The 26,196-nt window shown below is 43.4% G+C and overlaps 1 protein-coding gene across 1 annotated transcript in view; it reads left to right on the forward strand.

Annotated features, from left to right (window-relative positions):
• Nucleotides 1-1,340: 1,340 nt before the first annotated feature.
• WNT3 (Wnt family member 3) overlaps nt 1,341-26,196 on the forward strand; it is a 110,725-nt gene continuing 85,869 nt past the window's right edge. The window contains exon 1 of the mRNA XM_056817010.1: nt 1,341-1,567. Within this exon, the coding sequence (XP_056672988.1) occupies nt 1,488-1,567 (80 nt within the window). The 5' untranslated portion in view covers nt 1,341-1,487. The remainder of the gene's footprint in view (nt 1,568-26,196) is intronic.

Genomic DNA, 26,196 nt, shown 5'->3' on the forward strand with positions numbered 1-26,196 from the left:
ATTGCGTTAAGGTTTGCAAAGCTCTTTACATTTAATTCTTTCGATTCTCACTATAATCCCGTGAAGTGCTATTATTACCTCCATTTTACAGATGAGGAAACTGAGGCTGAGAGAGAGTAAGCAACTCGCCCAGAGTCACACAGACACACAGTGGCTGAGGTAGGATTAGAACTTAGTTCTTCCTTCCTGACCCCAAGTCCCATGCTCTTACCCACAATGGCGTTTCTAGAGTCCCATCAAAGAAGGGTGAACTTGTTTCTTTGTTGGATTGGATAAGGAGATGAAGACACAGTCCTGGAGGAAGACTTTCCATCTACTATCTCTTCTCCCTCCAACCCCCGCCCCCCCACAGAAGTTCTAAAGCTGAATCAAATTCTCCCTCCGGAATGGGTGAATTCAGGAGGTTTTTCTAATTTGCCTCGGGGAAGGGGTAGAGACCTAGATCCAAGTAGCATTAGATAACTGGGGGGGGGGGGGGGAGGAGGCAGCCCCCAAAGGAAAAAGTGAAACTGACTACAAGCAGGAAATGCAACTGACCCAGGGTGGTGTCAGTTGCAGGAAATGCAAAGGCAGCAGGGGGTCCCGATACCGATCTGATCCCTGACAAAATAATCCAATAACGCAGGACACTTTCCCCAGGTGCCTTTCATTCCAAGATCTCAAAGCACTTCCCAGACTCTTCTCCCAATACTTTGGGAGGAGAATTTTATTCAGCAAGTTTTCCTGAGCAGTGGAAAGATAATAAGGATAGGTTTGAGGCAGGAAGACAGGATAGGGACTTTCCTAAACCACCTTACCACGCAGACACCCATTATTGCTTCGAAAAACCTTTGCGTTTTAAACAATATGAAAGCAGAGACTTTGGGGTTCTTCCAGATTTTTCCTTGGGCTCGGGCCACAAGAAGTTAGTTCTTAACCCTAGCAGAAAAATCACGTACTATTTCCCCAATCTCCCCCAAATCCATCTCCACCTCCCCCAGTTCAGACCCCCCCCCCCCAAATAAATAAACCCGGCCCCACCCAATGGTCAGTCGACCAAACGATATCAAAGTAGAGCTCTCCCTCTGGGGCCAGATGCTGGGACTGGCCCTTGGTGTCCCTCCAAATGAACTTGGGGGGATCTCATTATTCCCCAGAGGAAAGGGTTTTCTACAAGTTTAGTAGGGCTGTGCCCTTCCCAGCCCGAGACCAAGTTGTGGGGCCGGGGAGGGAGGGGAGGGAGGGGAGGCATGATTGACAGCTCTGAACTATAGACTCATCTCTTACCTTAGGCCGAGCGTTCTGATTGGTTGCCTGCTGACATCCTCAAACCCTGTTTCTCTGAGCTCTTGGAAGGGGGGGTGGGGGGGGGAGAGGCTGGTGAAGGTGCGTTTCTGACAAACCCGAAAGTCATTTCCAATTTCAAGTGGACTTTGTTCCAACTATTGGGGGCGTCCGCTTCCCCTCTTCATGTTTGCCTGCAAACTTCCTCCTCCAACCCAGGACTAATGGATCACCACCTGCTTGGATTTCTCTTCTCCTTCCTGTTCAGTGGCACCAAGGTCTTAGCCGGTTACCCAATTTGGTGGTAAGAGTCGCCTTTCCCCTGCTGCTCATTTTCTCTTTCATGTTCTGGGGGGTAGGAGGTGGGTAGGTGGTACTGGTGTTGGGGTGAGGGTGGCAGACTAGTTCGTTGCTTCTCCTTTCTCCTCTCCTCCTTCCAGGGATCCCCCCCCCCCCCATGAGAAATAGGTTGCCTGAATTCCTATGCTGCTATTGCCTTCAATTCCAGAATCAAAGTCCTAGGTTCTGTAATAATCACCATTTTCTTTTCCATTAATTGTAAAGGTTGGAGAGTCTCCCCCCCACCCCCCCGTTTATGAAGGACTCTTTTTTCATTCCTTAAATCCAGCAGCATCCCCCCTCCCAAACCGTGGTCCCCGGAATCTCTTCCTTCAATTGCAACTGGGCTTCTTTTTTAAAAAGGAATCTTTCTCTGGATGGCCAGACAGACACAGGCTCCCATCTCCATATCTGGGTTATTCTGGCTGAATTTGGGGCTTTGTGCAGAATTCTTATGTTCTGTCACCCCCACTCTAGCTCATCCTCTAGAAAGGGAAACACCCCCTCCCCCCAAGAATCAACACCATTTATCTTTTTTTTTCTTCTCCTTTTTCAAATGGCCAAGGGCTTTAAGGGACTTCTGGATTGGGGCTGGGGGGTGGGGGAGCGGTGTGGTTAAAAAAAAAATTCATCATATTCTCCCATGTAAGCTGTGTTAATCCAGACCTCTAAAGTGAGCGTGGCCGGCTTGAGCCGCTAACGAAGGTGCCATTTAATTTCGAGTTCGTTCATTTCTTCCATTCTCACACGGGGGTGGGTGAAATAAGATTTGTTTTAAATGGAGTTGTCAAGGTTTTTTTTTTTTTTAAATTAAATAATTCTCCATTTCAAATTGATTTCTTTTCTGAGGGGGAAAAAAGTGAAAAGGCAACAAGAAAGCAGGGGAGAAAGGGACAGTTCCATCTCAGAGAAAGGAAAATACAAAACAAATTTTAGAAAATGAAGATAGGAAAATGAGGAGTGGGAAGCAGGTTAAGTAACATTACATTGTGGCTTTCTGGTATAGGGAGCTTTTTCTTGTTTCTGAATGACAGTCTCCCTCCCTTTGGCAGGTACAGGGAGTCAGGAGAAAGACTAAAACCAGTTTCTTTAAATCACTTCGGGTCTCCCCCCCCCAATCCCTTACATTCCAGAAAACTTCAATTAATGAACCTTCCCCTAAAATGATGATGAAGGGTATTGGGGGGATGGGAGGAGGGTAGGAGATTGGGGTGGAAAGGACTGAAGAGGAATTTGGGCTGGTTGAATTTCCAAAAATATCAGGAGTGTGATTGTTTCAGGAGAACCCAATTGAAAAGTGTCCATTGGGCTCTGCTGTAAGGAATACAGTCCAAAAGAAGTCGAAGCCTCATTCTGCATCATCCATCTCATAAAATTCATCCTTTCCATCTAGTTCCCACCCTGGTTGCTTCAGAAAGGAGAAAATGATGATTTGGGCCAATATGAAGTCTGCTTTAGTAGCCTCCTCCCCCTCCAAAATGAAAAACAAACAAACAAGAAAAAGAAAAGGAGAATCGCCAGATCTCAGATGTGGTTGTGTGCCCTCTTTCTGAATGTTTTTTTCTTCTATCTCTATTGGAAAAGTAATAGTGTTTGTGCCGGAGGGGGAAGAGGACCCGGAAGGGGGATTTAGGGGGTGAGAGAAAGGAGGGCACTTAGGTCATAGACAGTAAGGACTATGCAGTTAGGAGAGACTCAAACTATATAGTCAGAAGGTCGCTGGGAAGTCATCTCTGCAGGATAGCTTGAGAGTCTTTCTTTGGACTGGCTCAGCATGGGATGCAGCCCTGCATTTGGCTGAGTTGAGTGGTTAAAGAAGAGAAGAGCTGGGGAGATGTCTTCCCTGCAAGAAGATGCACAGAAAATAGAATTCTGTCTTTTGGGGGTTGGGGGGTGGGGGTGGGCTTTACTTGGGTGATGGAGGTTTCCGCAATTTGTGGCAGAGGGTCCAGGGAGTGAGTAACTGCTGAGACCAACCCTCCACAGCCATTCTTCAGACCCAGGGATGAGTTCGGTTCTTTGCACGGGCAGAGCCTCAAGACAAGGGAAGGAGTGAAGGAGAGGGACCTGTGGGAAGGAGGCAAAATCAGCTCCGAAACAGGGAAGGTGGGAATGGGGAGGCCAGCCTTGTCCTGTCCCTGTCGAAGGTACCTGGCAAACAGACCCAGGAGTGTGCTGTCAGCAATGGACAAAGCCAGCTGGTGAGGCATCAGTTGGTTAAGGAAAGGAGTGTTGGGTTGGAGGTGGATTTTTTTAAATGGTGGTTTGAAAAGCTTCCAGTTGGGGGTTGCCACGAGAGGGAGAATTAGGCCAAGGAAAGGGCTATTTGAAAGGATATCTATCTGTGAGCCTGCCAGGCCAGGTCCACCCTCAGTTCTGTATTCATGGTGTCGGACAAATCAGAGTAGAGAAGGGAAGCAGGGTTGCTTTGTCTGGGTGTGGAGGAGAAAGGTTCATGCGTCTCTGTGTTTTATCATGTTTGTATATGTGGAGGGGGTGCGTCGCTGCCTGTGTCTGTGTCTGTGAGGGTCAGTCAGTGCCTCTGGTGGAGGGGGGGACACCTGTGTTTGTGTCAGTGACTTCCAATGTCAGTGATGGTGGGTCTGTCTGTGTCCATTTGTCTGTGCCGAGGTCTCTGTGTGCACCTAGTTATACAAAAATCAGTGTGTGTGTGTGTGTGTGTGTGTGTGTGTGTGTGTGTGTTGGGGTCAGTACCTCTTTGTGTCTGTCTGTATTTGTGTGAGGGTCAGTGCCTCTGGGTATTCTATGTCTGGGTGAGTCTGACTAGTGCCTCTGTGTGCCTGTGCCTGTAGAAGAGGGGATCAGTTCCTGTGTGTCTGTCTGTGCCTAGAAGAGGGTCAGTCTCTCTGTCTTTCTCTGTGGAACTATGTGAGGGTCAGTGCCTTTGTGTGTGTATATGTAAGTGTGTGCCCATGTCAATATTATGTGTCCGCACCTCTGTGCAGGGCAATGCCTCTGGGTCTGCATCAGTGTTTGTGCCTGTTTTTGTGCTTGTATCTGTGTCTGTCCCAGTATTTTGGCTTGTGCTTGTGCCTACGGGAGGGTCAGTGATTCTGTGTCTATGTCTGTGACAATGTCAATGTAATGTACCTGAGTTAGGGTCAGTGGCCTGGGTCAGTGTCTGTATTCTTGTCAGTGCCTGCACCTAGCCTGAATTGTGCATATCTGTGCCAATGTGACTCACCATTGTGCCCTGTGTGCTCTGTCCATGCATGCGGACCAGTGCCTGGATCGCACCTGGGGTCCCATGTGTGGTGTTAGGCTTTGTGACTACTCACATGAATGATTCCTCTGGAAGGGAAGCTTCCGAGGGGGAATATGTATGTGTGGACTGTCTTAGCTAGGAAACACTTTTACTGCAGTGATCAGTTCCATTGGGAGATTCTGCTGCTTCAAGGGGCGTAGCTAGAACTACATCCTTAGCCCACTTCCACTCCTGCAACCCCAGGTCTGTGGTCAGTCACTAAATTCACCAGCTTTGGGGGCACAGTTGTGGAAGGGGCCAGAGGAGCACCAAACCCCTTCTCTCCCCATGACTGACTCTTACAATTTGGGAAGGGGCTGATGAGAAGAGTGAGTTGGGATTGGAGGAAAGGCACCGAGATTCCCAATCCCATCCCTGCTCCTGAGAATTCTGGACAGGCGAATTCAAGTTGCTAATGAGGCTCTGGATTTGGAAGGGAAATTATTCAGTCAGCATTGCCCCCCTATACACTCACACACAGGTGTCAGACTTCTTAAACCCCAAGGCTCCCCCAGGTCCCCTTCTTGACACAGAACTTCAGATCTTCCTCTGTGTGGTGCTCTAGTCTGGATTTAGAATCACAAAATCAAGGGACATCAAAGTGGGTGGGACATCTGATTCTACTCCCTCACTTACAGATAAGGCCCAGAGAGGGGAAAAGAGTTGCTTGAAGTCACACAGCAAATTAATGGCAAGTCTCCCATTTCCAAGGCCAGGGCTCTTTCAGTCATACAATAGCAGCTGTTGTCCAGTCTCCTGAGAGACTCCTGGAGTATCCTGGATCATGCAATTCACTCTTTCATTTCCCACCCACAGCTGGGAGAGGATATTGTCTCCTCTTTCTTGGAAGAGAATGAGAGCATTTTCTTAGGGGATATCCTCCTCTAAGACCCTCCTCAGTTAACAATCAGATGAAAGAACACTGACCCAGGAGTCAGAAGACCTGGCTTCTATTCCTATCTCTGCCCCAATCTGGATGCCCCAAGTCATTTCATTTCTCTGGGCCTTCATTTCCTCATCTGTAAAATGAAGGCTGATACTCTCTTTGCCTATCTCACAGTAGTAGTAAGTGGCTACAATGAGGTAATCAATTATTATTTTGAAAAGTTCTTGGAGTCAGAATGAGGATTCCCAAATGAACTTCCCAGCATCCTGTGATAATCCTGGGAGGATCTGGGCTGATAGCTTGCCCTGTAGCCAGCCTCAGTTTTCCCTTTTGTAAAAATGGCCCAGTCTCCACCCCTCCTATCCTCGATGAGACAGAAAAACATGTTCAGTCAAACCCTGTGGGGGTCAGTGAGCTCAGATGTGCCAAGCACCTGGAGACTGTGGGGGAGGAAGGCCTGGGGCCAGGTGTTAACACTTGTAGCAGGCAGGAATTACAGATGGCTCCGAGTGTCCCTGAGCCCTAGCTCCCTGGGCTGAGGAGGCTGCTGATCAGAAAGATAGACAGACAGACAGACAGAGATGGACAGATACCAAATCGGATGCCCATGTCTCCACTGGGTGGTCTCTCAGCTAGGTCAAATCTCTCCCTAGGGGGATAGAATGTTGAAGTTAGTCCAAGTCACTTGGAAGCCAGTTAAAGTCTCTTCTTCCTCAAGTCCATTTAACCCTTAGAACCCTAAATTGTGTCACAGATAGGATTTTGAATTCCAAACTGGATAATCTGGTGATGACTCAGTGAAACATGCTAAATTTGGGGACTATTTGAGACAAGCAATTCAAGGAGTAGAAAACTTGGGAAGAACTTACTCATAGTTTAAAAAGAAAATAAAATGTAAAGAGCAAGCATCTTAAAGTCCTTTCCAAAGATGGAGTCCAAAGCAAGTCGGAAACAATTGCAAATGGCACCACTTTAACACTATTCGATCCCAAAGATGTCAAGAAGGCTCTGAACCATGAGGGCCATTTGAAATAGATAGTGACTGCCCACTTTTGAGACCAAATAATTCCCTGGAAGGAGGAAAAGGGGTTACATTAGGGTTCTGAGATGAGGAACTGGTACTCTGCATCCTGGACCCCCCCCATGTATATATAAATAAATACATATAGTCCACCCCCTCCTTATCAATAGTTCCAGGCAAATGGCCAAACCCACCCATTTTTGAGCCAATCTAGAAAGGCATAGCCATTGCAGCTTGTTCTGTCTACTCTAGGACCTCTGATGGTGTTTGCCTACTACACCTTTTTCCTTTTGTCGCCATTGGGGAAATTAAGACTGAACTACTTACCTGCCCCTAACTGGCTAAATCATATTAATGAGCTTCCTTACTCCTTATACAGCCTCTCAGATTTTTACTTTTCTTACATACTTCCAAGTTTCACTATAATAATCTTGGTATGATCCAGATCTTCCCCCTACTAGACTGTGAGCTATATCAAGGCAGGGACTAGATTTTATTCAAACACTGTTATCTCCACTAGCACAGAGCAAATACTCAATGAATGTTTTCTTGAATTGCATTGAATTGTTGAATTGTCTTAAACTAATAAAGAATAGTTGCTTTACTCTGCCTCCATTTCCTAATCCATAAAATGAGAGAAAAATCCATAAAATGGAGAATGGCAAACCACTCCAGTGTCTTTGCCAAGAAAATCCCATGAACAGTACTCATGTGGACCACCGAACACTTTTTGGACAGCTAGGTAGTAAAATGGATATAGTGCCAGGCCTGGAGTCACCAAGACTTCTCTTCCTGAGGTCAAATCCAGCCTCAGACACTTATTAGCTGTGTGACCCTGGGCTAATCACTTTACCCTGTTTATCTCAGTTTCCCCATCTGTCAAATGAGCTGGAGAAGGAAATGGCAAACCACTCCAGTATCTTCGCCAAGAAAACCCCAAATAGGGTCATAAAGAGTTGGACATGGCTGAAATGACTGACCAACAGATTGGAGGAGGCCTCAGGGAGTTGAGTCTCTGCAGGTTTTGTTCTGTGTGAGCTTTTAGAGACTGAAGCACTCATTTCCTTTTCCATTTGACAGATAAGAGGACCAGATTTGGGGGTTGGGAATATGGTCTTCCAGATTGGGGGGGATAGGGAAATATATACCTCAGGAAAGAAGATGGACTGGAGTGGGAGCCTTTAATGACTGACCCCCACTTACAAATCTCAGGACAGTAGCCCAAGCCCTGTCTCCTTTGGGCCCTGCAGCAGTATTCCCAGAGAAGACACATTGAAAGAGAAAACATTTTCCATTTACTGTCCCTGATGGGAAGTAGGTAGGGTGACAGCCAAATGACCTCCTCCTCCCCCAGCAAACCCTTCCCTCAGAAGGTTTCTGCCATTCTGCTACTTAATCAGTAGATCTTTGAATTTGGCTTGTTATTTATCAAAGTGTTTTCATGTCTATTATCTCATTTTATATTCACATTATCTCTATACTGGAGTGGAAAGAGCCTGGGGCTGAAAATCAGGAGATCTGAGTTCTCCTCTTGGCTCTACCACAAATTTGCTTGTGTGACTTCTGGGCTCAGTTGGCTATAATGTAATTTGGGGTGTTGTTAGATAGGGGTAACATGGAAGAGTGACTGGAATACTGGACTTGACATTGGGAAGATGAGGACTTGATGTTGGGGAAGTCACTGACCCTTTCTGAGCCTCAGACAGCTATCAAAATGTATTCTTCAGATAACTAGGTAGTTTAGTGGCTAGAGTGCCAATCCTAGAGATGGGAGGTCCTGGGTTTGAATCTGACCTCAGACATTTCCTATCTGGGTGACCCTGAGCAGGGTACTTAATCCTATTTGCCTAGCCCTTACCACTCTTCTACCTTGGAACCAATAGTTAGTATGAACTCTAAAACAGAACGTAAGGGTTTTAAAAAAAAAAAAACTATTCTGGTTGTGATGAGACTTCTCCATGGAAGGAATTTCCAAACTAAGGATTTCATGGGGTTTTGACATATTGAATTATATTTTTCCCCCACAGTGGTCTCTAATTTTCCTTTGATTACCAATCAATAAAAAGTTCCCTAGTATATATCACAAAACATGTGAATTTATTTAATTATATTCATGTATGACTACACTAATATATTATCATACATTCTGAAAAATATGCAAAATAGATATTTAAAAAGAATGGGGGTAGATAAATGATATTTTAAAAATAATTTTATTTATTAGTAGTACAAAGCCCCTTTTTCTTTTTAGTGAGAGCAAGGTAAATTAATATGCTTTAAAATTTTCTTTTTGGTTTAACATTTTGTGATGCAGTGATTCAAAGGTATGATTCTAAGTTTAGTTTATTCTAATCTTTGGTTTTAATGGATGTCATAGCAGAAAAAAAGAAATCTCCCAAAGAAACAGATCCAAATAGAAGAAAGCACTTTGTTAATTGTGGTAATTATATGATGATATTCATTCTTCAGTCTTATCCTTCCATTATGCAAAGGGTTTTGTTGAACTACAGTATGAAATTTCTTTCTTCCTTAATGAAAGGGGAATGTGGTCTCTGGAGTCCACATTGGAAGTCCAGAAGGTGACCGTTGCCAGGGATTGGGAGAGATGTTGGTGGGCCCTGGGTTCCGGTGATGGTTGGGGTGGGGAAGTGTCTTTGGAGCTAGGTTTCTCAACTGAAAGAGTCCCAAACCCATCGGTGGTACTTCTCCCTTCTGGCTTGCATCTGCTGATTGTTGCCATAGCTCTGCCTTTCCTTATGGCTTGACCTTTCAGGCTTTCCTGGGGCGGAAAGTGAAGAGCCCTGGTGGGCAGAAAATAACTCACCTTGAAGTAAACTTTTTCCCATCCCAGGCCAGCAGGGCATTAAGTAGCCAAGTAGAGAATAACTCACTGCTTGCCCACCTGTATGCTTCCCTGCCCAGGAAGGAGGCATGTCTGGCAATGAGAAGTGAAGAGGCAGAAGCAAACTGTGAGTCTCCTACACAGTGGTGCTGTTCTGGGTTCTAAAATATTCTTCATGGACCCCAATGAATCATTTTGTACATCTCCAGGCACATGTATATCCACTTTGGAGATCACTATTCTAATCTCAAAGTTCCCCTCAGTTTCAGCTGAGGAAATAGAAGCTTGGATGTGAAAGCCTGATATCAGTCACTGATCTCCCATTTATAATATGCTTCCTGTTCTTGTTCTACCTATCCTGTGTAATGCTATTTCATCTAGTCATATTGTGGTGGAACCACTTAAGGTTGTTAGGTGGTTTCTGCCTGCATACCTCTCCAACTAAATGGGAAACCCTGGCATTCTACTGGCCTCATCTATCATTTGAATTTAACAATTTAAGGCTATTGTTGAGGATTCTTTCCCTACCTAGTGCCCATTACCCTCTCTCTCTCCTCTTTTTCTTCTCTCTCTCCTTTCTTACTCTCTCTCCTTCTCCCTCTCTCCTTCTCTCTTTCCCTTTCTTTCCTCACCCTCTCCCTCTTTGACTCCCTCTCTCTCCTTCTCACTTTCTCCCTCTCCTTTCTCTCTCCCTCTCTCTCCTTGTCTTTCCTCACTCTTTCTACTTCTCTCCTCCCTCCCTCCCTCTCTCTCTCTCCCTCTCTTCTCTTTCCTTCTCTCTCTCTTTCTCCTCTTCCCCCCTGCCTGCTGTCTTTTCCCCCCACCGTCTCTTCCCTTCCTTTCAAGGCACAGATCTTTTAGGGGAGAATTGTTTAGCCTAGGTAAAGACCCTCAGGGCTAGAAATAAGGCTGAGGAGACTTTGCTTCCCACCATCCCCAGCCCTTTTCCAGGCTTAGGGATAATCTATTTCATCTTTGACTAATCATGGAAGAAGACCAGTAGTAACAGTGGAAATAGGGAGACAAAAGCTGTTTCCTCTTCCCGGGTAATGCTGCTCTTTTAGGCTTTCACAATTTCCAGCTGAGAACTCAAGTCACTCTAGGCCAGGCTCCATGCAGCTGCAGGGATTGGGGGGTTGGGGGGAGCTGGGTAGGCAGGGGGAGTGGCATTGGCAGCCATCTGGAGCAGCCCAAATAGCAGTTGCTCCTCTCAGGGCTGAGAGATGATTCAGAAGGTGATTTATAGACGGAAGGCAAAAAGCTTGGCTCCTGCCAGAGGCCTGCTCCTTAATTACATTCTTTGGGGGAAGTGGGTGGGAGGGGTACGGGACTCACACCTCCTCCCCCCCTTCCCACCACACTCCCTTTGGGGCCTGGTTCGGCCCAGCCCAGTATCTTCCTTCTTTCTGGCCTACCCAGGAAGGAATCCCCTTTTCTTTGCAAGCAAAACTGGTTGGGGTGAGAGACATCAATGAGCAGTAGCAGCCACTAGTGGGAAGAAAGAGAGTCCGTGAGTTCTAGCCTGGCTCCAGAGTGCTCCATCCTCCCTCCTCCCCCCATGGAGCACCAGAAGGAAGCGACGGAGACCGTTTGGCAGGACCTCCAGCCCGGGAATGTTTAGGGCTCTCAGGACAGCTGGTTATTCTTCCCACAGGGCACACGCTGTCTATATTCTTTCTGACTCTCATTCTCGGGTTGATTCCCCACATGATAAGGAAGTTCTGATTTTAAATCAGGGCACCCTACAAGCTCTCCTGCTCTGATAGATAGATGTGTCTCCCCCATTGTCTGGCTCTTGGTTTGGGTTTGTTTTAAAGCCTTACTTTCTGTTTTAGTAACATCTCTAGGATTGAAGATAGGATTAAGTGATTTACCTAGAGCCACCTAGGAAGTGGCTGAGACCAAATTTGAACTCAAGTCCCCCTGACTCTAAGCCTGACACTATACACTGTGCCACCTCAGGTATATTTAGTGACCATTTAGCCCTTCCCATTCCCATTCATTTTTTTTAACCCTCACCTTCCTCTTATAATCAATACTATGTATTGGCTCCAAGGCAGAAGAGTGGTAAGGGCTAGACAATGGGGGTTAAGTGACTTGCCCAGGGTCACACAGCTGGGAAGTGTCCGAGGCCAAATTTGAACCCAGGACCTACTGTCTTTGGGCCTGGCTCTCCATCTACTGAGCTACCCAGCTGTCCCCAATCCCACTCATTTTAAGAGAATCATGTAATGATAATTGTAATGTAAGTATAATTAGCTTAATTAAGAATAGATTGTAGTCAGATGGTCAAACTCAAAAGCCTGTCCACATCAGTGACAGCTATTGGTAATATCAATACCAATAACCAAAAAGGGTCAATACCCCTTATGACAATCAGAGAGGGTGACTTGCCCAGTGAAACATAGCTAAATAATAGCAGAGCCAAGCTATGAATTCAGTCATTGTGTCTCCATATCTAATGCTTTTAGGGCCTTTGGTATTAGGATAAAAAGAAGAGATGAAGGACAAAAATCTGTTAGATTTAGATTTAGAGGGGTAAGGGTCTCTAAAGATCATCATTAGTAGTTTTTAACCTGTTCTATGAACATACATTTAAAAACATTTTATACAGGGGACCGCTGGGTGGTTCAGAGGATCAAGAATCAGGTCCAAAGATAGGAGGTCCTGGGTTCAAATTTGGCCTCAGATCTTTCCTAGCTGTATGACCCTGGGCAACTCACTGAACTCTCATTGCCTAGCTTTGCCTTGGAACCAATATATGATATTGATTTTAAGATGGAAGGTAAGGGTTTTAAATATATATTTTATAAATCTTAATTATATTTACCTGAAAATATATGTAATATAAAACATGTACTCAAAATATCATGTATTTAAAAATATAACTGCATTTCACCATAATTTGATTCTGTTGTAATCCTCTGTTTTTTATTTTGTGCAATTGAAAATGTGATTTTTTTTAAATCTTGGAAATAGTTTTTATTTATTTTTTAGAATTGAAAAATTTATTTAATTTACTGATTTAGAATATTTTTCCATGGTTACAAGATTCATGTTTTTTCCCTCCCCTTCCATAGCTGACACACAACTCCACTGGGTTTAACATGTGTCATTGATCCAGACCTATTTCCATATTATTAATATTTTCACTAGGGTGATTGTTTAGAGTCTACATCCCCAATCATGTCCCCATTGAACCATGTGATCAAGCACTTGTTTTTCTTCTATGTTTCTACTCCCACAGTTCTTGAAATGTGATTCTAAGAAAGGCTCTTTAGGCTTTGACAGATTTCCCCAAAAAGTTAAGGACCTCTGCCAGAGTTTAATCCCCCATCTTGTATGTGAGGAAACTGAGGCCCACAGCCATTAAGTAGCTTGTCCAATGTCAGGTGAAATGTAACTGGCATAATTTGAATTTGAATCCTGGTCCTCTGCTTCTAGATCTCACTACTGTTTCCTTACCCCAAGTTGTGGGTCAGATCACTGAGCAGCTTTACTGACCAACAACTTCTTGGAGCTGTTCTGCCTTTTAGGCCCTTTAAGACAATGCTATTTGGAGGTTTCCTGAAAGGGAGCACCTATTCTCCTTAATTATTGGCTTTGCTGACATTTGAACCTCTGCTGCTGACTGTGGGTCAGCACATCTCTACTCACTCGTTCTGGTGACATTCTTCTTTGGCATTCCCCCTGCATCCCAGAAGGAAAGCCCTTTGAAACCTAAATACTTCTCTGCCTATCCCTGCTCTAAAGGTGAGAGAGAAAGGAGGCAACTCAAGTTATGGGGCTACTGCCTAGGTCTAGCGAACTGTATTGTGGGGAGGAGTTGGGCAGGGGTCAGGAAAGGGACACTGGACAGCTCCCCAACTCTCCCTCAGGCAGGTATTCACAAAGTGGCTTCATTATTTTCTTTGAAGTGAATTCCGGAAACATTAGACACACCTATATATCCAGTGTAAGGTCAGAAACACATTCCAGAGCCAAATAAAGAGTCCATTGCTTCCCACAGTAGCCCTTTCCACTTTGGGGAAGCTCCATTTTTTAGAATGGTTTCCCCCATCTGAGCTAAAGTTTCTCCTCTAGAATCAAACAGAACCAGTCTATTAACTTTCCCTTGGACAGACCTTCAAAAACTAGAAGATAGCTAGCATTCTCATTTCCCCAAATCTTCTTTTCTCCAGGTTAAATATCTGAAGTTTCTTCAGCTATACTCATATGATATGAACCCTCCTCTGGACTCAATAATTATTATGGTTATTAAGGCCACCAGGTGGTACAGTAGACTGAGCACTGGACCTGGAATCAAGAAGATTCATCTTCATGAGTTCAAATCTGGTCTTATACACTTACTACTTGTGTGACCCTGGACAAGTCACTTGACCCTGTTTGCCTCTGTTTCCTCATCTGTAAAGTAATCTGGAGAAGCAAATGGGAAATCATTCCAGTATTTTTGCCAAGAAAACCCCAAAGGGAGTCAAGAGTTTAATAATATCCTTATTCATATGGCACCCTTAATAAATGAATAGATAGATGAATGAACGAATGAATGAAAATACTTCTGATGTGATCTGACCAAGTCATAGTACAATGAAGTCATTAGACAGTATGTTTCTCAATGCAGACAAAGATTGCACTAGTTTTGTTGGGTGCACAATCACACTATTGACTCATCTTGATCATGTCATTCATTAAAATCTGGATGTTTTTCAAACAAACTTCTATCTAACCACATTTTCACCATCTTGTACTTGTGCAACTGTCTTTGAATCGAGCATAAGACTTTGCATTTTTCCCCTGTTAAAAATGCTTTGCAAACCCATCAAGTAGTAGATAAATATTAAATTTGCACATAGCAAGAGCTTTATTCATTCATTCAGTTATGTCTTATAAGATCCCAGCCCAATGGCCTAACCCAGTGATGGCAAACCTATGGCACAGGTGCCAAAGGCAGCACACAGCACTTTCTGTGGGTACTCAGCAACCCCCCTTTCCCCCAGAGTTCATTACTAGAAAGGCAGAGGGACTTGGGTGGAGCTGCTCTCCTCCCCCTCTCCACCATACCTGATGACATTTTTTCCCATCTGCCACCCCTCTGCCCAACAGCTAATGGGAGCTCACAGGGGGGTAAGGTGGGCAGCTCACAGGGCAGAGCTGGAGGGGAGCAGAGCACTTGGACCACTCCCTTCACCCTCTCTACACTCAATGAGAACATTCCTCACTTCATCTGCCCCTCCACCCAATAGCCCATTGGGAGTGCTTTTTCCCTCCCCTGTGTGGAGTAAGGGGGAGGGGCACAGCATCCAGTCTCTGGGGTGGGTGGGCATGGTACTCCATCTCTAAAAGGTTCACCATCACTGACCTAGCCTGTCAAGATCCTTTTGAATCTTGAATCTGTCATATTGTGTGTCAATTATCCTTTCTAGCACAGTATCATCTACAAATCAGATAAGCATGCCATTAATGTCTTTTCCCAAGTCATTGGTATAAAATATTGAATGGCCTAGGAATAAGCCAGATGAGGAGAGTTCACATGGATGATCTTTAAGGTCACTTTGAGTAAGTTACATGTTGGAAAGTAATTTTTTAATTAATCATTTTTTAAAATGATTGGAGATTTGGATATTGAGGGTGCAGGATTATACTATGGGGGCTCCTGGGCTTATGTACCCCTATTCTCAAGGGTCTTTTAGCTTAATGGGGAAAGTACACTTGCTAAAAATAGTAACTTTAGAGATGACAGGGAAGAAAAAATGTGGTGTCACCAACAATGGACTTAAGATGGTTTGAGCAGAAGAGTTGTGGTAAGAGAAGGAAAGGACACAGAGAGAACACAGAGGGGTGTTTCATCCACCCATTTGGAACAGTTGGTCAGCAAGACCTGTAAAGGAAGCCTGCCCATTTGCAGATACTGTCATATTATTGGATTGTAGCTTTAGAGATTGAAGAGACCTTAGAAGTCATCTAGTCCAACACCCCTCATCTTAAAGATGAAGAAACTAAGGTTTCTAGGAGTGGTGACCTGCTCAGGGTCATACAGGTAAGTGAGAGAGTCAGGATTTGAACCTCTGACTCCAAATCTATGGTTGTTTTCTATTTCATCTTTGATACATTTGGAAAGTGATCTGCTATCAGTGCAAATGTTTGATTTTTGATGAGTTTTGGTTATCTTTAACCATAGACGAATGCCGTGAAAACTCATCCCATTCTTCATAATAACATTGTTAATACATTGCAAACTGAACTCCGGTGAAGTTATTTGGCCTGTTATCCATTTATAACATTGTTTCTGTGGAACCAACTGCCCCCTGTAATGGAGTTTTGCCTGGTGTTGCATTTTAATAGACCCAATTAACAACATGCCAGTTGGGCAAAACAATGACCCCATTAAAAGGTAGGGGTTAGCTTTTGAAGCTTTGATGGCAGAGTAAGGCAGCAGAACCAGTTCCCACTTGAGTTGGAATTTATTTTTATTGCTTAGCTCAAGAAGGAGCTAATAGTCCTAGTCATGTAGGGTGACTTTAAATGGTTTTCCAAATTTGTACAGGGTCCATTGGATCATTTGCAGATGGACAAATGCACAAATAGGGAGTTTTTTCTTTGTGTATTCAAAGGCCAGCACATCATCATTAGCATGTCTTATTTAGATGATTTGCCCTGGGTCACACATCGAGTAAATGTCTGAGGCAGGCTTACAACTTAGTTCTTCCTGAGTCTGGGCAACTAGGTGGCACAGTGCTTAGAGTGCTGGACTTGGAGTCAGGAAGTCCTAAATTAAAATCTGGCCTTGGACACTTAGATTAGCCGTGTGACTCTGGAGAAGTCATTTTACCCTATTTGCCTCAGTTTCCTCATCTGCAAAGTGAGCTGGACAAGGGCATGGTGAACTATCCCGGCATCTTTGCCAAGAAAAGCCCAAATGAGGTCACAAAGAGTCAGATACAAATGAAAAATGACTAAACAATGTCAACTTCCAAATCCAGCCTTTATCCCTAGTCACCCAGCTGAGGGTGATCCAAGGCAAGCCCTGTAACCTCTCTGAGCTTCTGCTAAGTGGGGAAATAATCAACTTACCTTGCAGGATTGCTGTGAAAAATCAAATGAGTTCATATCTGTCAAATGCTTTGCAAGCTTTCTGGACCAGGAACTCTTAACTTGAGGTCCACAGAAGGGATCTATATGTTTCAGAGAGTTCCTAAGCTTGGATGGTAGAAATGCGTCTTTCTCAATATAATTTATTACCTTTGTGATCCCATGTGTTGTATTTTATGCATTAGGAACATTATTCTTGGAAGGTCACAGGCTTCAGCTGAATGCCGAATGGCATATAAGAACCCCTGAACATTTAGATTGACTCCAAACTGCTCCCTGTTATCCCATCCCTGATTGTCATCTATGATTATTCCTGGCAGAGAGAACACAATCTCATCTTTTTTTTTTTTTGGAGGGGATTGGTTAGCAAGTACTCTTCAAACCTTTTCCACAAGAGTTTGAACATCTCCTTGAGGCCAAAGACTGACTGTTGTCTTTCTTTGCATCCCCAGCACTTGGCTCAGTGCCCAATGCAGTGTTCTTAATACATGCTTGTGGACTAACCGACTTTTATGTTTTTATAAATCTTGACCGAGCTACATGTAGTGAATGCACCAGCGTTTTGTTGTACATAATCAGCTAGCTATTAGAACTTAAGAAAGCTACTTGTCAGTATAAAACACTGTCTTTCAGGCATTGGACTAAAATAGAAATAGAAAATAGAGCAAAAACCTCTGTGCTCTCATGGAGCATACGTTTTAACTGGGTGTCACCATGTAAATAAACAGATACATACAAAATATATTCAGAGTAGATGGGAGATAAAAAGGAAAGCTATTCACATCGGGGGACTTGGGGAGGGGGAACCAGGAAAACCTCCTGTAGAAAGTAGTCTTTAAGCTGAATTGTGAAGGGAGTCAGGGAAGCTAAGAGGCAAAATAGAGAAGAAAGAAACTTCCAGATATGGGTAATACCTAGTACAAAATAGGAGATAGGAGATAGAGAAGCACATTTGAGGAACTGGAAGTAAACCAGTTCAGCCAGGTCATAGAGTATATAGAAGAGAAAAAAGGTATAGGAAAGCAGGGAAGGTATGGTTCAACCAGAATGGATCTGGTTATAAAGGGTTTTAAATACTCAATAGAGGGGTTTTTATTTTATACTAGAGGTAATAGGGAGCCACTGAAGATCACTGAGCAGGAGAGTGACATGTTCAGGCCTGGCACAAGAAAAATCACTCTGGCACCCTGAATGGAAGATGTATTGGAGTGAGGAGAGACTTGGGGGATGAAAACTTATCAGAAGACTATTGTAGTAATCTAGGTGTGAAGTGATGAAGTGTGACCCAGGATTATGGCAGTATATATGGAGAGAAGGGCTCATATATGAGGGTAAATATGCTGTAGAGATAGAAAGGATGAGATTTGGCAGGAAAGAAAGAAAGGAAAGAAAGGAAGGAAGGAAGGAAGGAAGGAAGGAAGGAAGGAAGGAAGGAAGGAAGGAAGGAAGGAAGGAAGGAAGAAAATAAATATATTGGATGTGTTTGAGTGGGGTGGGGTCAAGGATGAGACTAAGGTAATGAGCCTGGGTGAGTTGGAGGTTGGGGATACCTTTCAAAGAAATAGAGAAGCTTGGAAACTGGAAAGGTTATGGGGGTAATGATAATGAGTTCTGTTTTGGACATGTTGGGTTTGATATCCATGGGACATCTAGATTGAGCTATCCAAGAGGTAGTTGGAGATATATGACTGTGGCTCAGAAAAGAGACTTAGGTTGGATATACAGAACTAGAGGTCATCTGCATAGGCCCATAGATAATTGAATCTGTTAGAACCAATGAACTCACCAAATGAGATAGTATAGAATGAATTTTAGGGTCCATGACATGGATAAAGAACCAGAAAAGGAAACCCAGGAGTGGTCACACAGACAAGAGAGCCAGGAGGAGGAGTGTCATGAAATCCTTGAGAGTAGAGGTCATAAATAATTGTCAAATGTTGCTAAGAGGTCAAGGAGGATCAAAGATTGGGAAAACCATTTAATTTGGCAATGGAATTCACAGATAATTTTGGACAGAGCATTCTCAGGTGAGTAATGAGGTAAGAAACCAGGTTGCAGAAGGTTTAGAAAGCATGGGGACAGCTGGGTGATTCAGTGGATTGAGAGTCAGGCCTAGGGATGAGTGGTCCTGTCCTCAAATCTGGCCTCAAACATTGCCTCACTGTGTGACCCTGGGCAAGTCATTTAACCTGCATTGCCTAGCCCTTACTGGTCCTCTGCCTTGGAACCAACACTTAGTATTGTTTCTAAGATGGAAGATGGAGGTTAAAAAAAAAAAAAGAAGAGTGAGAAGAGAAGAAGTGGAGGCATTGGTTGTGATTTTTCAAGGAGTTAAGTGACACAGAAAAGTAGAGAGAGAGGATGACAGCTAGTGGTGAAGGTTAGATCAAGGAAGAAGTTATTTTTTGAATTTTATTTTTGTCATGCAAAACACTTCCATATTGGTCATTGTTGTATGAACAAACTGGTACATAACCAAAATCCCAAAATAAAACCACAAACACAATGATGTGAAACTTCAACAGTTCTTTCTCTGGAGGTGGAGAGTACTCCTTTCGATAAGTCTTTCAGGATTGTCCCAGATCAGTGCATTGCTGAGAGTAGCCATTTTTTCACAGATAATCATCATTCAATATTGTTGTTATTGTGTACAATGTTCTCCCAGTTCTGCTTATTTCTCTCTGCATCAGTTCCTGCAGATATTTCCAGATTTTTCCAAAATCATCTTGCTTATCTTTTCTTATAGCACAATAGTATTCCATCACCAACATATATCACAACTTTTTTCATACATTCTCCAATTGGACATCCCGTCAATTTCTAGTTCTTTGCCACCACAAAAAGAACAGCTGTAAAAATTATTGTACATGTAGGTCCTTTCCCCTTTTTATTATCTCTTTGAAGTGCAGACCCAGTAGTGGTATCACAAGATCAAAGTTTTGTAGCTCTTTGGGTATAGTTTCAAATTGCCTTCCAGAATGGTTGGATCAGTTTACAACTCCACCAGCTATGCATTAGTGTCCCAATTTTTCCACATTCCCTTCAACATTTACCACTTTCTTTTATTGCTATATTGGCCAATCTGATAGATGTGAGGTACCTCAGTGTTGTTTTAATTTGCGTTGGGAGAGTTTTTGAAGAATAGAAAAAGCTTGTTATTAGGAAATAGGGAGTAGATAGGAAGAGAAGGAAAATTAGCGAAAGAATGAAGAAGAGAGTAAAGGCAATTTGTTGGACAAGTAGGGAGGCAATGGAACTAAAGGCATTTGGCAGAGAGCAAAGAGAAAGGTCATGCCTTCATCTGAAATCAGAATGAAGGAGGAGATAGTAGAGGAAGATGTTCGAATTGTGTACATTGGTGAGGAGGGGGAAAGGGAGGAGTTCTCATCAAATATTCTCACCTTTTTGTGTGATGTATGAGATAAGATCTTCAGCTGAGAAGGTAGAGAGAAGAGGTGCTTGAAGAGACCTGAGGAGAGATGAGAAGTCTTGTCTCAGCCACTGGAAAGAGTAGGAAGGTGAATCAACTCAAGAGGAATAGAATGTTTGCCTTGCCTCAGTGAAGACCCACTTGAGGTTTAATTTTATCATTGTGAAGTGGGCTCAGTCAGCACAATTTCATGATCTTAAATAACTCCATTAAGCAGCTTGTGAATAGGAGTGGAGGAGGTAGAGAGTGAGAATAATCAGTGGCTGCAGTTTGGCAAGGTGTGATCAGTGATAAAATAAAGGATTAAGGGAATAGAGAATGAAGAACAGTGGAGTATTAAGCTGGTTTACCAAGGTGTCAAGATAGGGAAAGGAAGAGGGTAACCCATACATAGTACCTGGGAAAGAATTGAGGGATGTTACATAGGGAAGTCATAATCAGGATGAAGAACAGTTAAGGGGTATGTAGAATGATCAAAGATTATATTCATTCATTATATAATATATTATATTATAAAATAATCTCAGCATTCATGAAGAAGGAAGTGTAATGCTCATGGGTTATAGCAGGATTAAAGGTCTGACCATATCTGTGTGTAATTGAGGTGGAATTGAGAATTGATAAGATTGAGAAAGAAGAAAGAGAAGATTGAGAAGGAAGAAAGTTAGGGTATTTTGTTGTTGATCGATTGTTTTGGCCATATACAACTCTTTGTGATCCTTTCTCCCTTCCTTCCTTCCCTCCTTCCCTTCTTTCATTCCTTCTTTCCTCCCTTCTTCCTTTCCTCTCTTCCCTCCTTCCCTCCTTCCCTCCTTCCTTCCTTCCTTCCTTCCTTCCTTCCTTCCTTCCTTCCTTCCTTCCTTCCTTCCTTCCTTCCTTCCTTCCTTCCTTCCTTCCTTCCTTCCTTCCTTCCTTCCTTCCTTCCTTCCTTCCTTCCTTCCTTCCTTCCTTCCTTCCTTCCTTCCTTCCTTCCTTCCTTCCTTCCTTCCTTCCCTTCCATCTTGGAATCAATATTGTGTATTGGTTCCAAGGCAGAAGAGCAGTAAGGGCTAGGCAATGGGGGTTAAATGACTTGCCCAGGGTCCCACAGCCAGGAAGTTTCTGAGTCCAGATTTGAATCCAGGACCTCTCAACTCTGGACTTGGCTCTCAATCCACTGAACCATCTAGCTGCCACCACAATTTGGGGCTTTCTTGACAAAGATACTGGAGTGGTTTGACATTTCCTAGTCCAGCTTATTTTACATATGAAGAAATTGAGGCAAACAAGGTTAAGTGGCTTGCCCAAGATCACAGAGCTAGTAAGTATCCAAGGCTGGATTTGAACTCAGGCCCTCCTGACTCCAGGCTCAATGCTCTAGGATATTTGAGTTGGCATCAATATGAATATTGAAGTCCCCCAATATGACTGCAGGAAATAGGGAGGTCAGAAAGACTAGAAGTTGGGAACTGAACTCATTATGAGCAGGAAGGGAATATTTTGGGGAGTCTGTCCATAATAGTCACTAGGATCTGGATTGGGTGATAAATGGAGACAGTTTGAATCTCCAAGGAGGAAAGGTTGCTTAGTGAAGGTGAGGTTAAGGAAGGTCTAGAAGTTGCAGTGGCCAGCAAGGAATATTCTGACTCTCCCACCATTCAGGGCCTTTAGAAATTGATTCAGTCTCACTTTAGGCAGGTGAATAGCCAAGCTATTTGGTTGGTAGTCTGACCTCTGTACTTTCCCTTTGACCTCCCATAGATTTTGATGTTTGGTCCTTCAGATGGTCAAGGAGGAATATTTCCAGATTAAATCTAAGCCCAGTTCCCTCTAGTTCAGTTCTTTGGGACCAAACAACCATTCTCAACCATCTCCTTTCCCCAATAAAAACAAGACCATCAGAATCATGGGGTCTCAGTTTGGTTGTTTTCTTTTCTAAGCTGGAAGGAATATGAGGATATCAGAAATCAAGCATTCCAACTTCCTCATTTTATGGAGGAGGAATAAACTGAGACTCAGAGAAGAAAATGGTCTAGTTCACAGGTAAAGCATTGGTGGTCAGACTAGGTTTAGAAGCTAGGTCTTATTCCTACTCCAGAGTTTTACTGCCACCCCCCACTTCACTGATTAGATTGATTGAGGTCTTGTTTCATTCAACAAGAATTTGTAGGCATATTCTATATTAGTTGTTATGCTAATCCATGGACAGCTAGGTGGCACAGTGGATAGCGTACCTGGTGTCAGGAAGACTCAACTTCCTGAGTTCAAAACTGGCCTCAGACACTACTGGCTGTATCACCCTGGACAAATCGTTTAATGCTGTTTGCCTCAGTTTCCTTATCCATAAAATAAGCTGGAGAAAGAAATGGTAAACCACTCTCATATTTTTGCCAAGAAACTTCAAATGGGGCCATAAAGTTAGAAACAACTGAAAAATAACAACAGAAGTTCTAAGCCACGGAAAATATAAAAGACAAAAAAGTAGTCCCTGCCACCAAGGAGTTCACATTCTACTGGGGAAAAATAACATGTTTAGAGATAAGCATTTATTTTAAAAATGCAGAGCAGATAATAGTAATTGTTGGAAGTTAAGGGAAGGAATGGGGGCAGCTAGAGGCACAAGGGATAGAGTGCTGGTCCTGGAGCCAAGAAGACCGAAGTTCAAATCTGACCTCAGACACTTATTAGCTGTGTGACCCTGGACAAGTCACTTAACTCTGTTCACCTCAGTTTCTTCATCTGTTAAGTGAACTGGAGAAGGAAATGGAAAACCACTCCAGTATCTCTGTCAAGAGAACCCCAATTAGAGTCATGAAAAGTTGGACACGACTAAAAACAACTGAACAAGGGAGAAGATTCAAAGAATCAGGAGGTGGCCCCTGAGGTTTCCTTTGAAGGAGGCAAGAGATTGCCCAAGGTAGAGGTGAGGAAAGAAGGTCTTCTGGGGGGGCGGGGGGAGACATGGGATGTTGAATGGAAGAAAGAATTCTAGTGGGAGAAGAACAAATGATCAGCACAGAAAGATGGTTAGAGCCAGATTAAAGACAGCAACTTCATCTCCCAATGCTTTCCTTCAATAGACTAAACAGCCTTATCATCTGTCTTACAATCAATTCTAAGACAGAAGAGTTAGGCAACTGGGGTTAAATTGTGGTTAATTGCTTTACCCAGGATCACATAGATAGGAAGGAGATCAAATTTGAACCCAGGTCTTCCCAATTCCAGTCCTGGTGCTCTATCCACTGTACTACCCAGCTGCTCTCCTGCCTCTGTTCTAAACTTCAGAGGTTTTAATGAAACACAACATACAAACGAGAGCCTGACTGCAGATGACCACTATCCATCCGTTTGCTCATAATGTTTTTTAAGTGTCTCTGCCACAGGTAGGGCTTTCTTTTTCTTCACAAACCAGCGATTCTCTGCCATCTCTGCTTATGGTCAGGTATAACCTTTTTGACTCTTTCTGTTCTACTTTGGTCTTCCTCAGCCAACCTTTATGTTACTGTATTGGAATCCCCAGAGGGAGATGCCTTGGCAGTTTTCTCTTGATATCAGCAGAACTTTTCCTGTCCTTTTCAGAAAGTCTGATTGGAAATGGGTATCCATTTGTTCCCCATTAATCACCAGCTCCATTCTTTGAGATCCAGTTCAAACCTCTACTTTTCTGAGAATCTGCCCTTGACTATGCCAACACAATGTTCTCTCTTACATCTGAATCACAAAAAGGCAGTCTGCTATAATACTGGACTGGAGTCAGAAAGGCTCATGTTCAAATTTTGTATCAGAGGGGCCATCTAGGTGGCTCATTGGATAGAGCTCCAGACTTGGATTCAAATTTGACCTGAGACACACTCAGACAAGTTATGTGGGCTTGGCTGGGCAAGTCACCTAACCCTGATTGTCTAGACCTGTGTTGGCTGTTTCCCCCTCTCCACCACACTTGAGGACATTTTTCACATCACTCACCACTCTGCCCAGCAGCCCAATGGATAGCTTCCTCCATCCCCTGTCTGGGGTGAAGGAGGGGGGCTCATATGTGACATGAGGGTTTCAATTTGGGTATTCGGTCTCTAAAAGTTTTGCCATCACTGGACTAGACTTTACTGCTCTTGTAATTGATACTTAGATTGTAAGACAGAAGGTAAGGTAAGGGTTCAACAAAAAGTCTCTTTCTGTAGCTGGGTGCTGACTTTCTTTAGCTTTTCTGGGCAAGTCACTTAATCCTCATTGCCTATCCCTTACCACTTTTCTGCCTTAGAACCAATACCAAGTATTGATTTTAAGACAGAAATGTTAAAACAGAAAGGGCTTTCTTAAAAATTGTATCAGACTCTTACTAACTGTATAACCCTGTGATTATTTTGCACACCTCTGCCTCACTAATAACATGTACAAATCAAGATACCACCTATTGTGATGTCATTGGTCTTCTTCAGAAATGAAGGATCAACCATAAATTACTTTGGTCCTCAGTTTCCTCACCTGTAAAATGAGTGGTGAACTCGATGAAGGAGACTAAGGTCCTTTCCAGATATAAATCTACGATCCTATGATAGCATCCTTCATTTGTGAATTCCTACTTTGCAATAGTTATATTTTTCTTATTGTTATTGTGTATGTCTTGTCTGTCAGCTGCGGGAAGACAGACTGGGGGCCTAGAACTCCTGTGTAGCTCCTAGGAGATTGTCCTTAGCACAATGCAGGGGCATCTTAAATGCTCATCAAACACTTGTCAGCCATCAACAAGAGTTCTGTGATTAAACAAGGTCCCCTCCAGCCTGCTAAACCCCTTAAATTGAGACTGCCTGATTTCCCAGAAGTAGAGTATTAAAATCTAAGCAGTATAGTTTTAACTGATAGTTTAAACTCTAAAGTTTATCTAGTCCAGTCCTTTCATTTTGCAGGTCGGGAAACTGAGGCCCATATTTATTCCAATACCAGAAATTGATCAGCTTCCACTGTGGGCAGGGAACACTGCGCTGCCAGGAGCTAGAAGAGAGGGCTTGTTTCATGGTATTTTAGGAGTCGAAATATAGAGCTGGAAGAGAACCCAGAGACTATCTATTCAAAACCCTTGTTTTCTAGATTAGGATCTGAAGACATAGAGCTGAAGTAACTTGACCAAAATCACACAAGCTATGAGTAACTCTACATAGTCAGTGGGGGCTTTGCTCCAAGGCACTGTGAATTTAGAGGTAAAATTAACTCTTGCATGAGAGGTAGTACAGGATAGTTGGTAGAGAGAGATCAAGGAAGACTTAAGTTCGAGTTCAGCCTCTGGCATATGCTATGTGACCTTGAGAAAGTCATTTCTTGACTTGACAACTCTAAGTTGATAGAAAAAACAAAAACAACCTTTGCTTTCTATCTTAGAGTCAATACTAAGTTTTGATTCCAAGACAAAAGAGCAGTAAGGGGTAGGCAATGGGGGTAAAGTGACTTGCCCAGGGTCACACAGCTAGAAAGTGTCTGAGTCCAAATTTGAATAGACACCTCTTATCTCCAGGCCTGGCTCTCTATCCACTGGGCCATTTAGCTGCCCCTCTAAGACTCCATTTTGCAGAAAAGGTACTAAGCTGCAATGGGGGAAGGAGTTTATTCACCGGGGAGTTCTTCATCTCAATGGAATCAATTATCCTATAGATTGGAATAATATGTTATAAGAACAGTACAGAATGCTTTGGGAGATCCGTGGCTCAGTGGATAGAGTGCCAGGTTTGAAATCAGGAAGACCTGGGTTCAAATCTAACCTCAGATAATTCCTAGTTGTGGGAACCTGGGCAAGTTGCTTACCTCCATCTGCCTAGCCTTTATCACTCTTCTGCCTTGAAACTGATACTCACTATTGATTCTAAGATAGAGGGCCAGGGTTCTTTTAAAGACAAAACAAAAGAGAGAGAGATCTGAGGAATAAAGGATAATTTGTGACATTGGGAAGTTAAGGCAGCTTGGTCCAACAGTCCTCTGCATTTCCTTCTGAAGACCTGGTGTCTTGCCCTTTCCCCACTCATCTATCTCAGCTCAAAGCTCTCCTTCCCAGCAGGGAGAAGCCTTTACTGAGCCAGCCACCTTCCCACAGGCT

Source organism: Monodelphis domestica, chromosome 2, assembly GCF_027887165.1.
Source record: "Monodelphis domestica isolate mMonDom1 chromosome 2, mMonDom1.pri, whole genome shotgun sequence".
Taxonomy (NCBI): Eukaryota; Metazoa; Chordata; class Mammalia; order Didelphimorphia; family Didelphidae; genus Monodelphis; species Monodelphis domestica.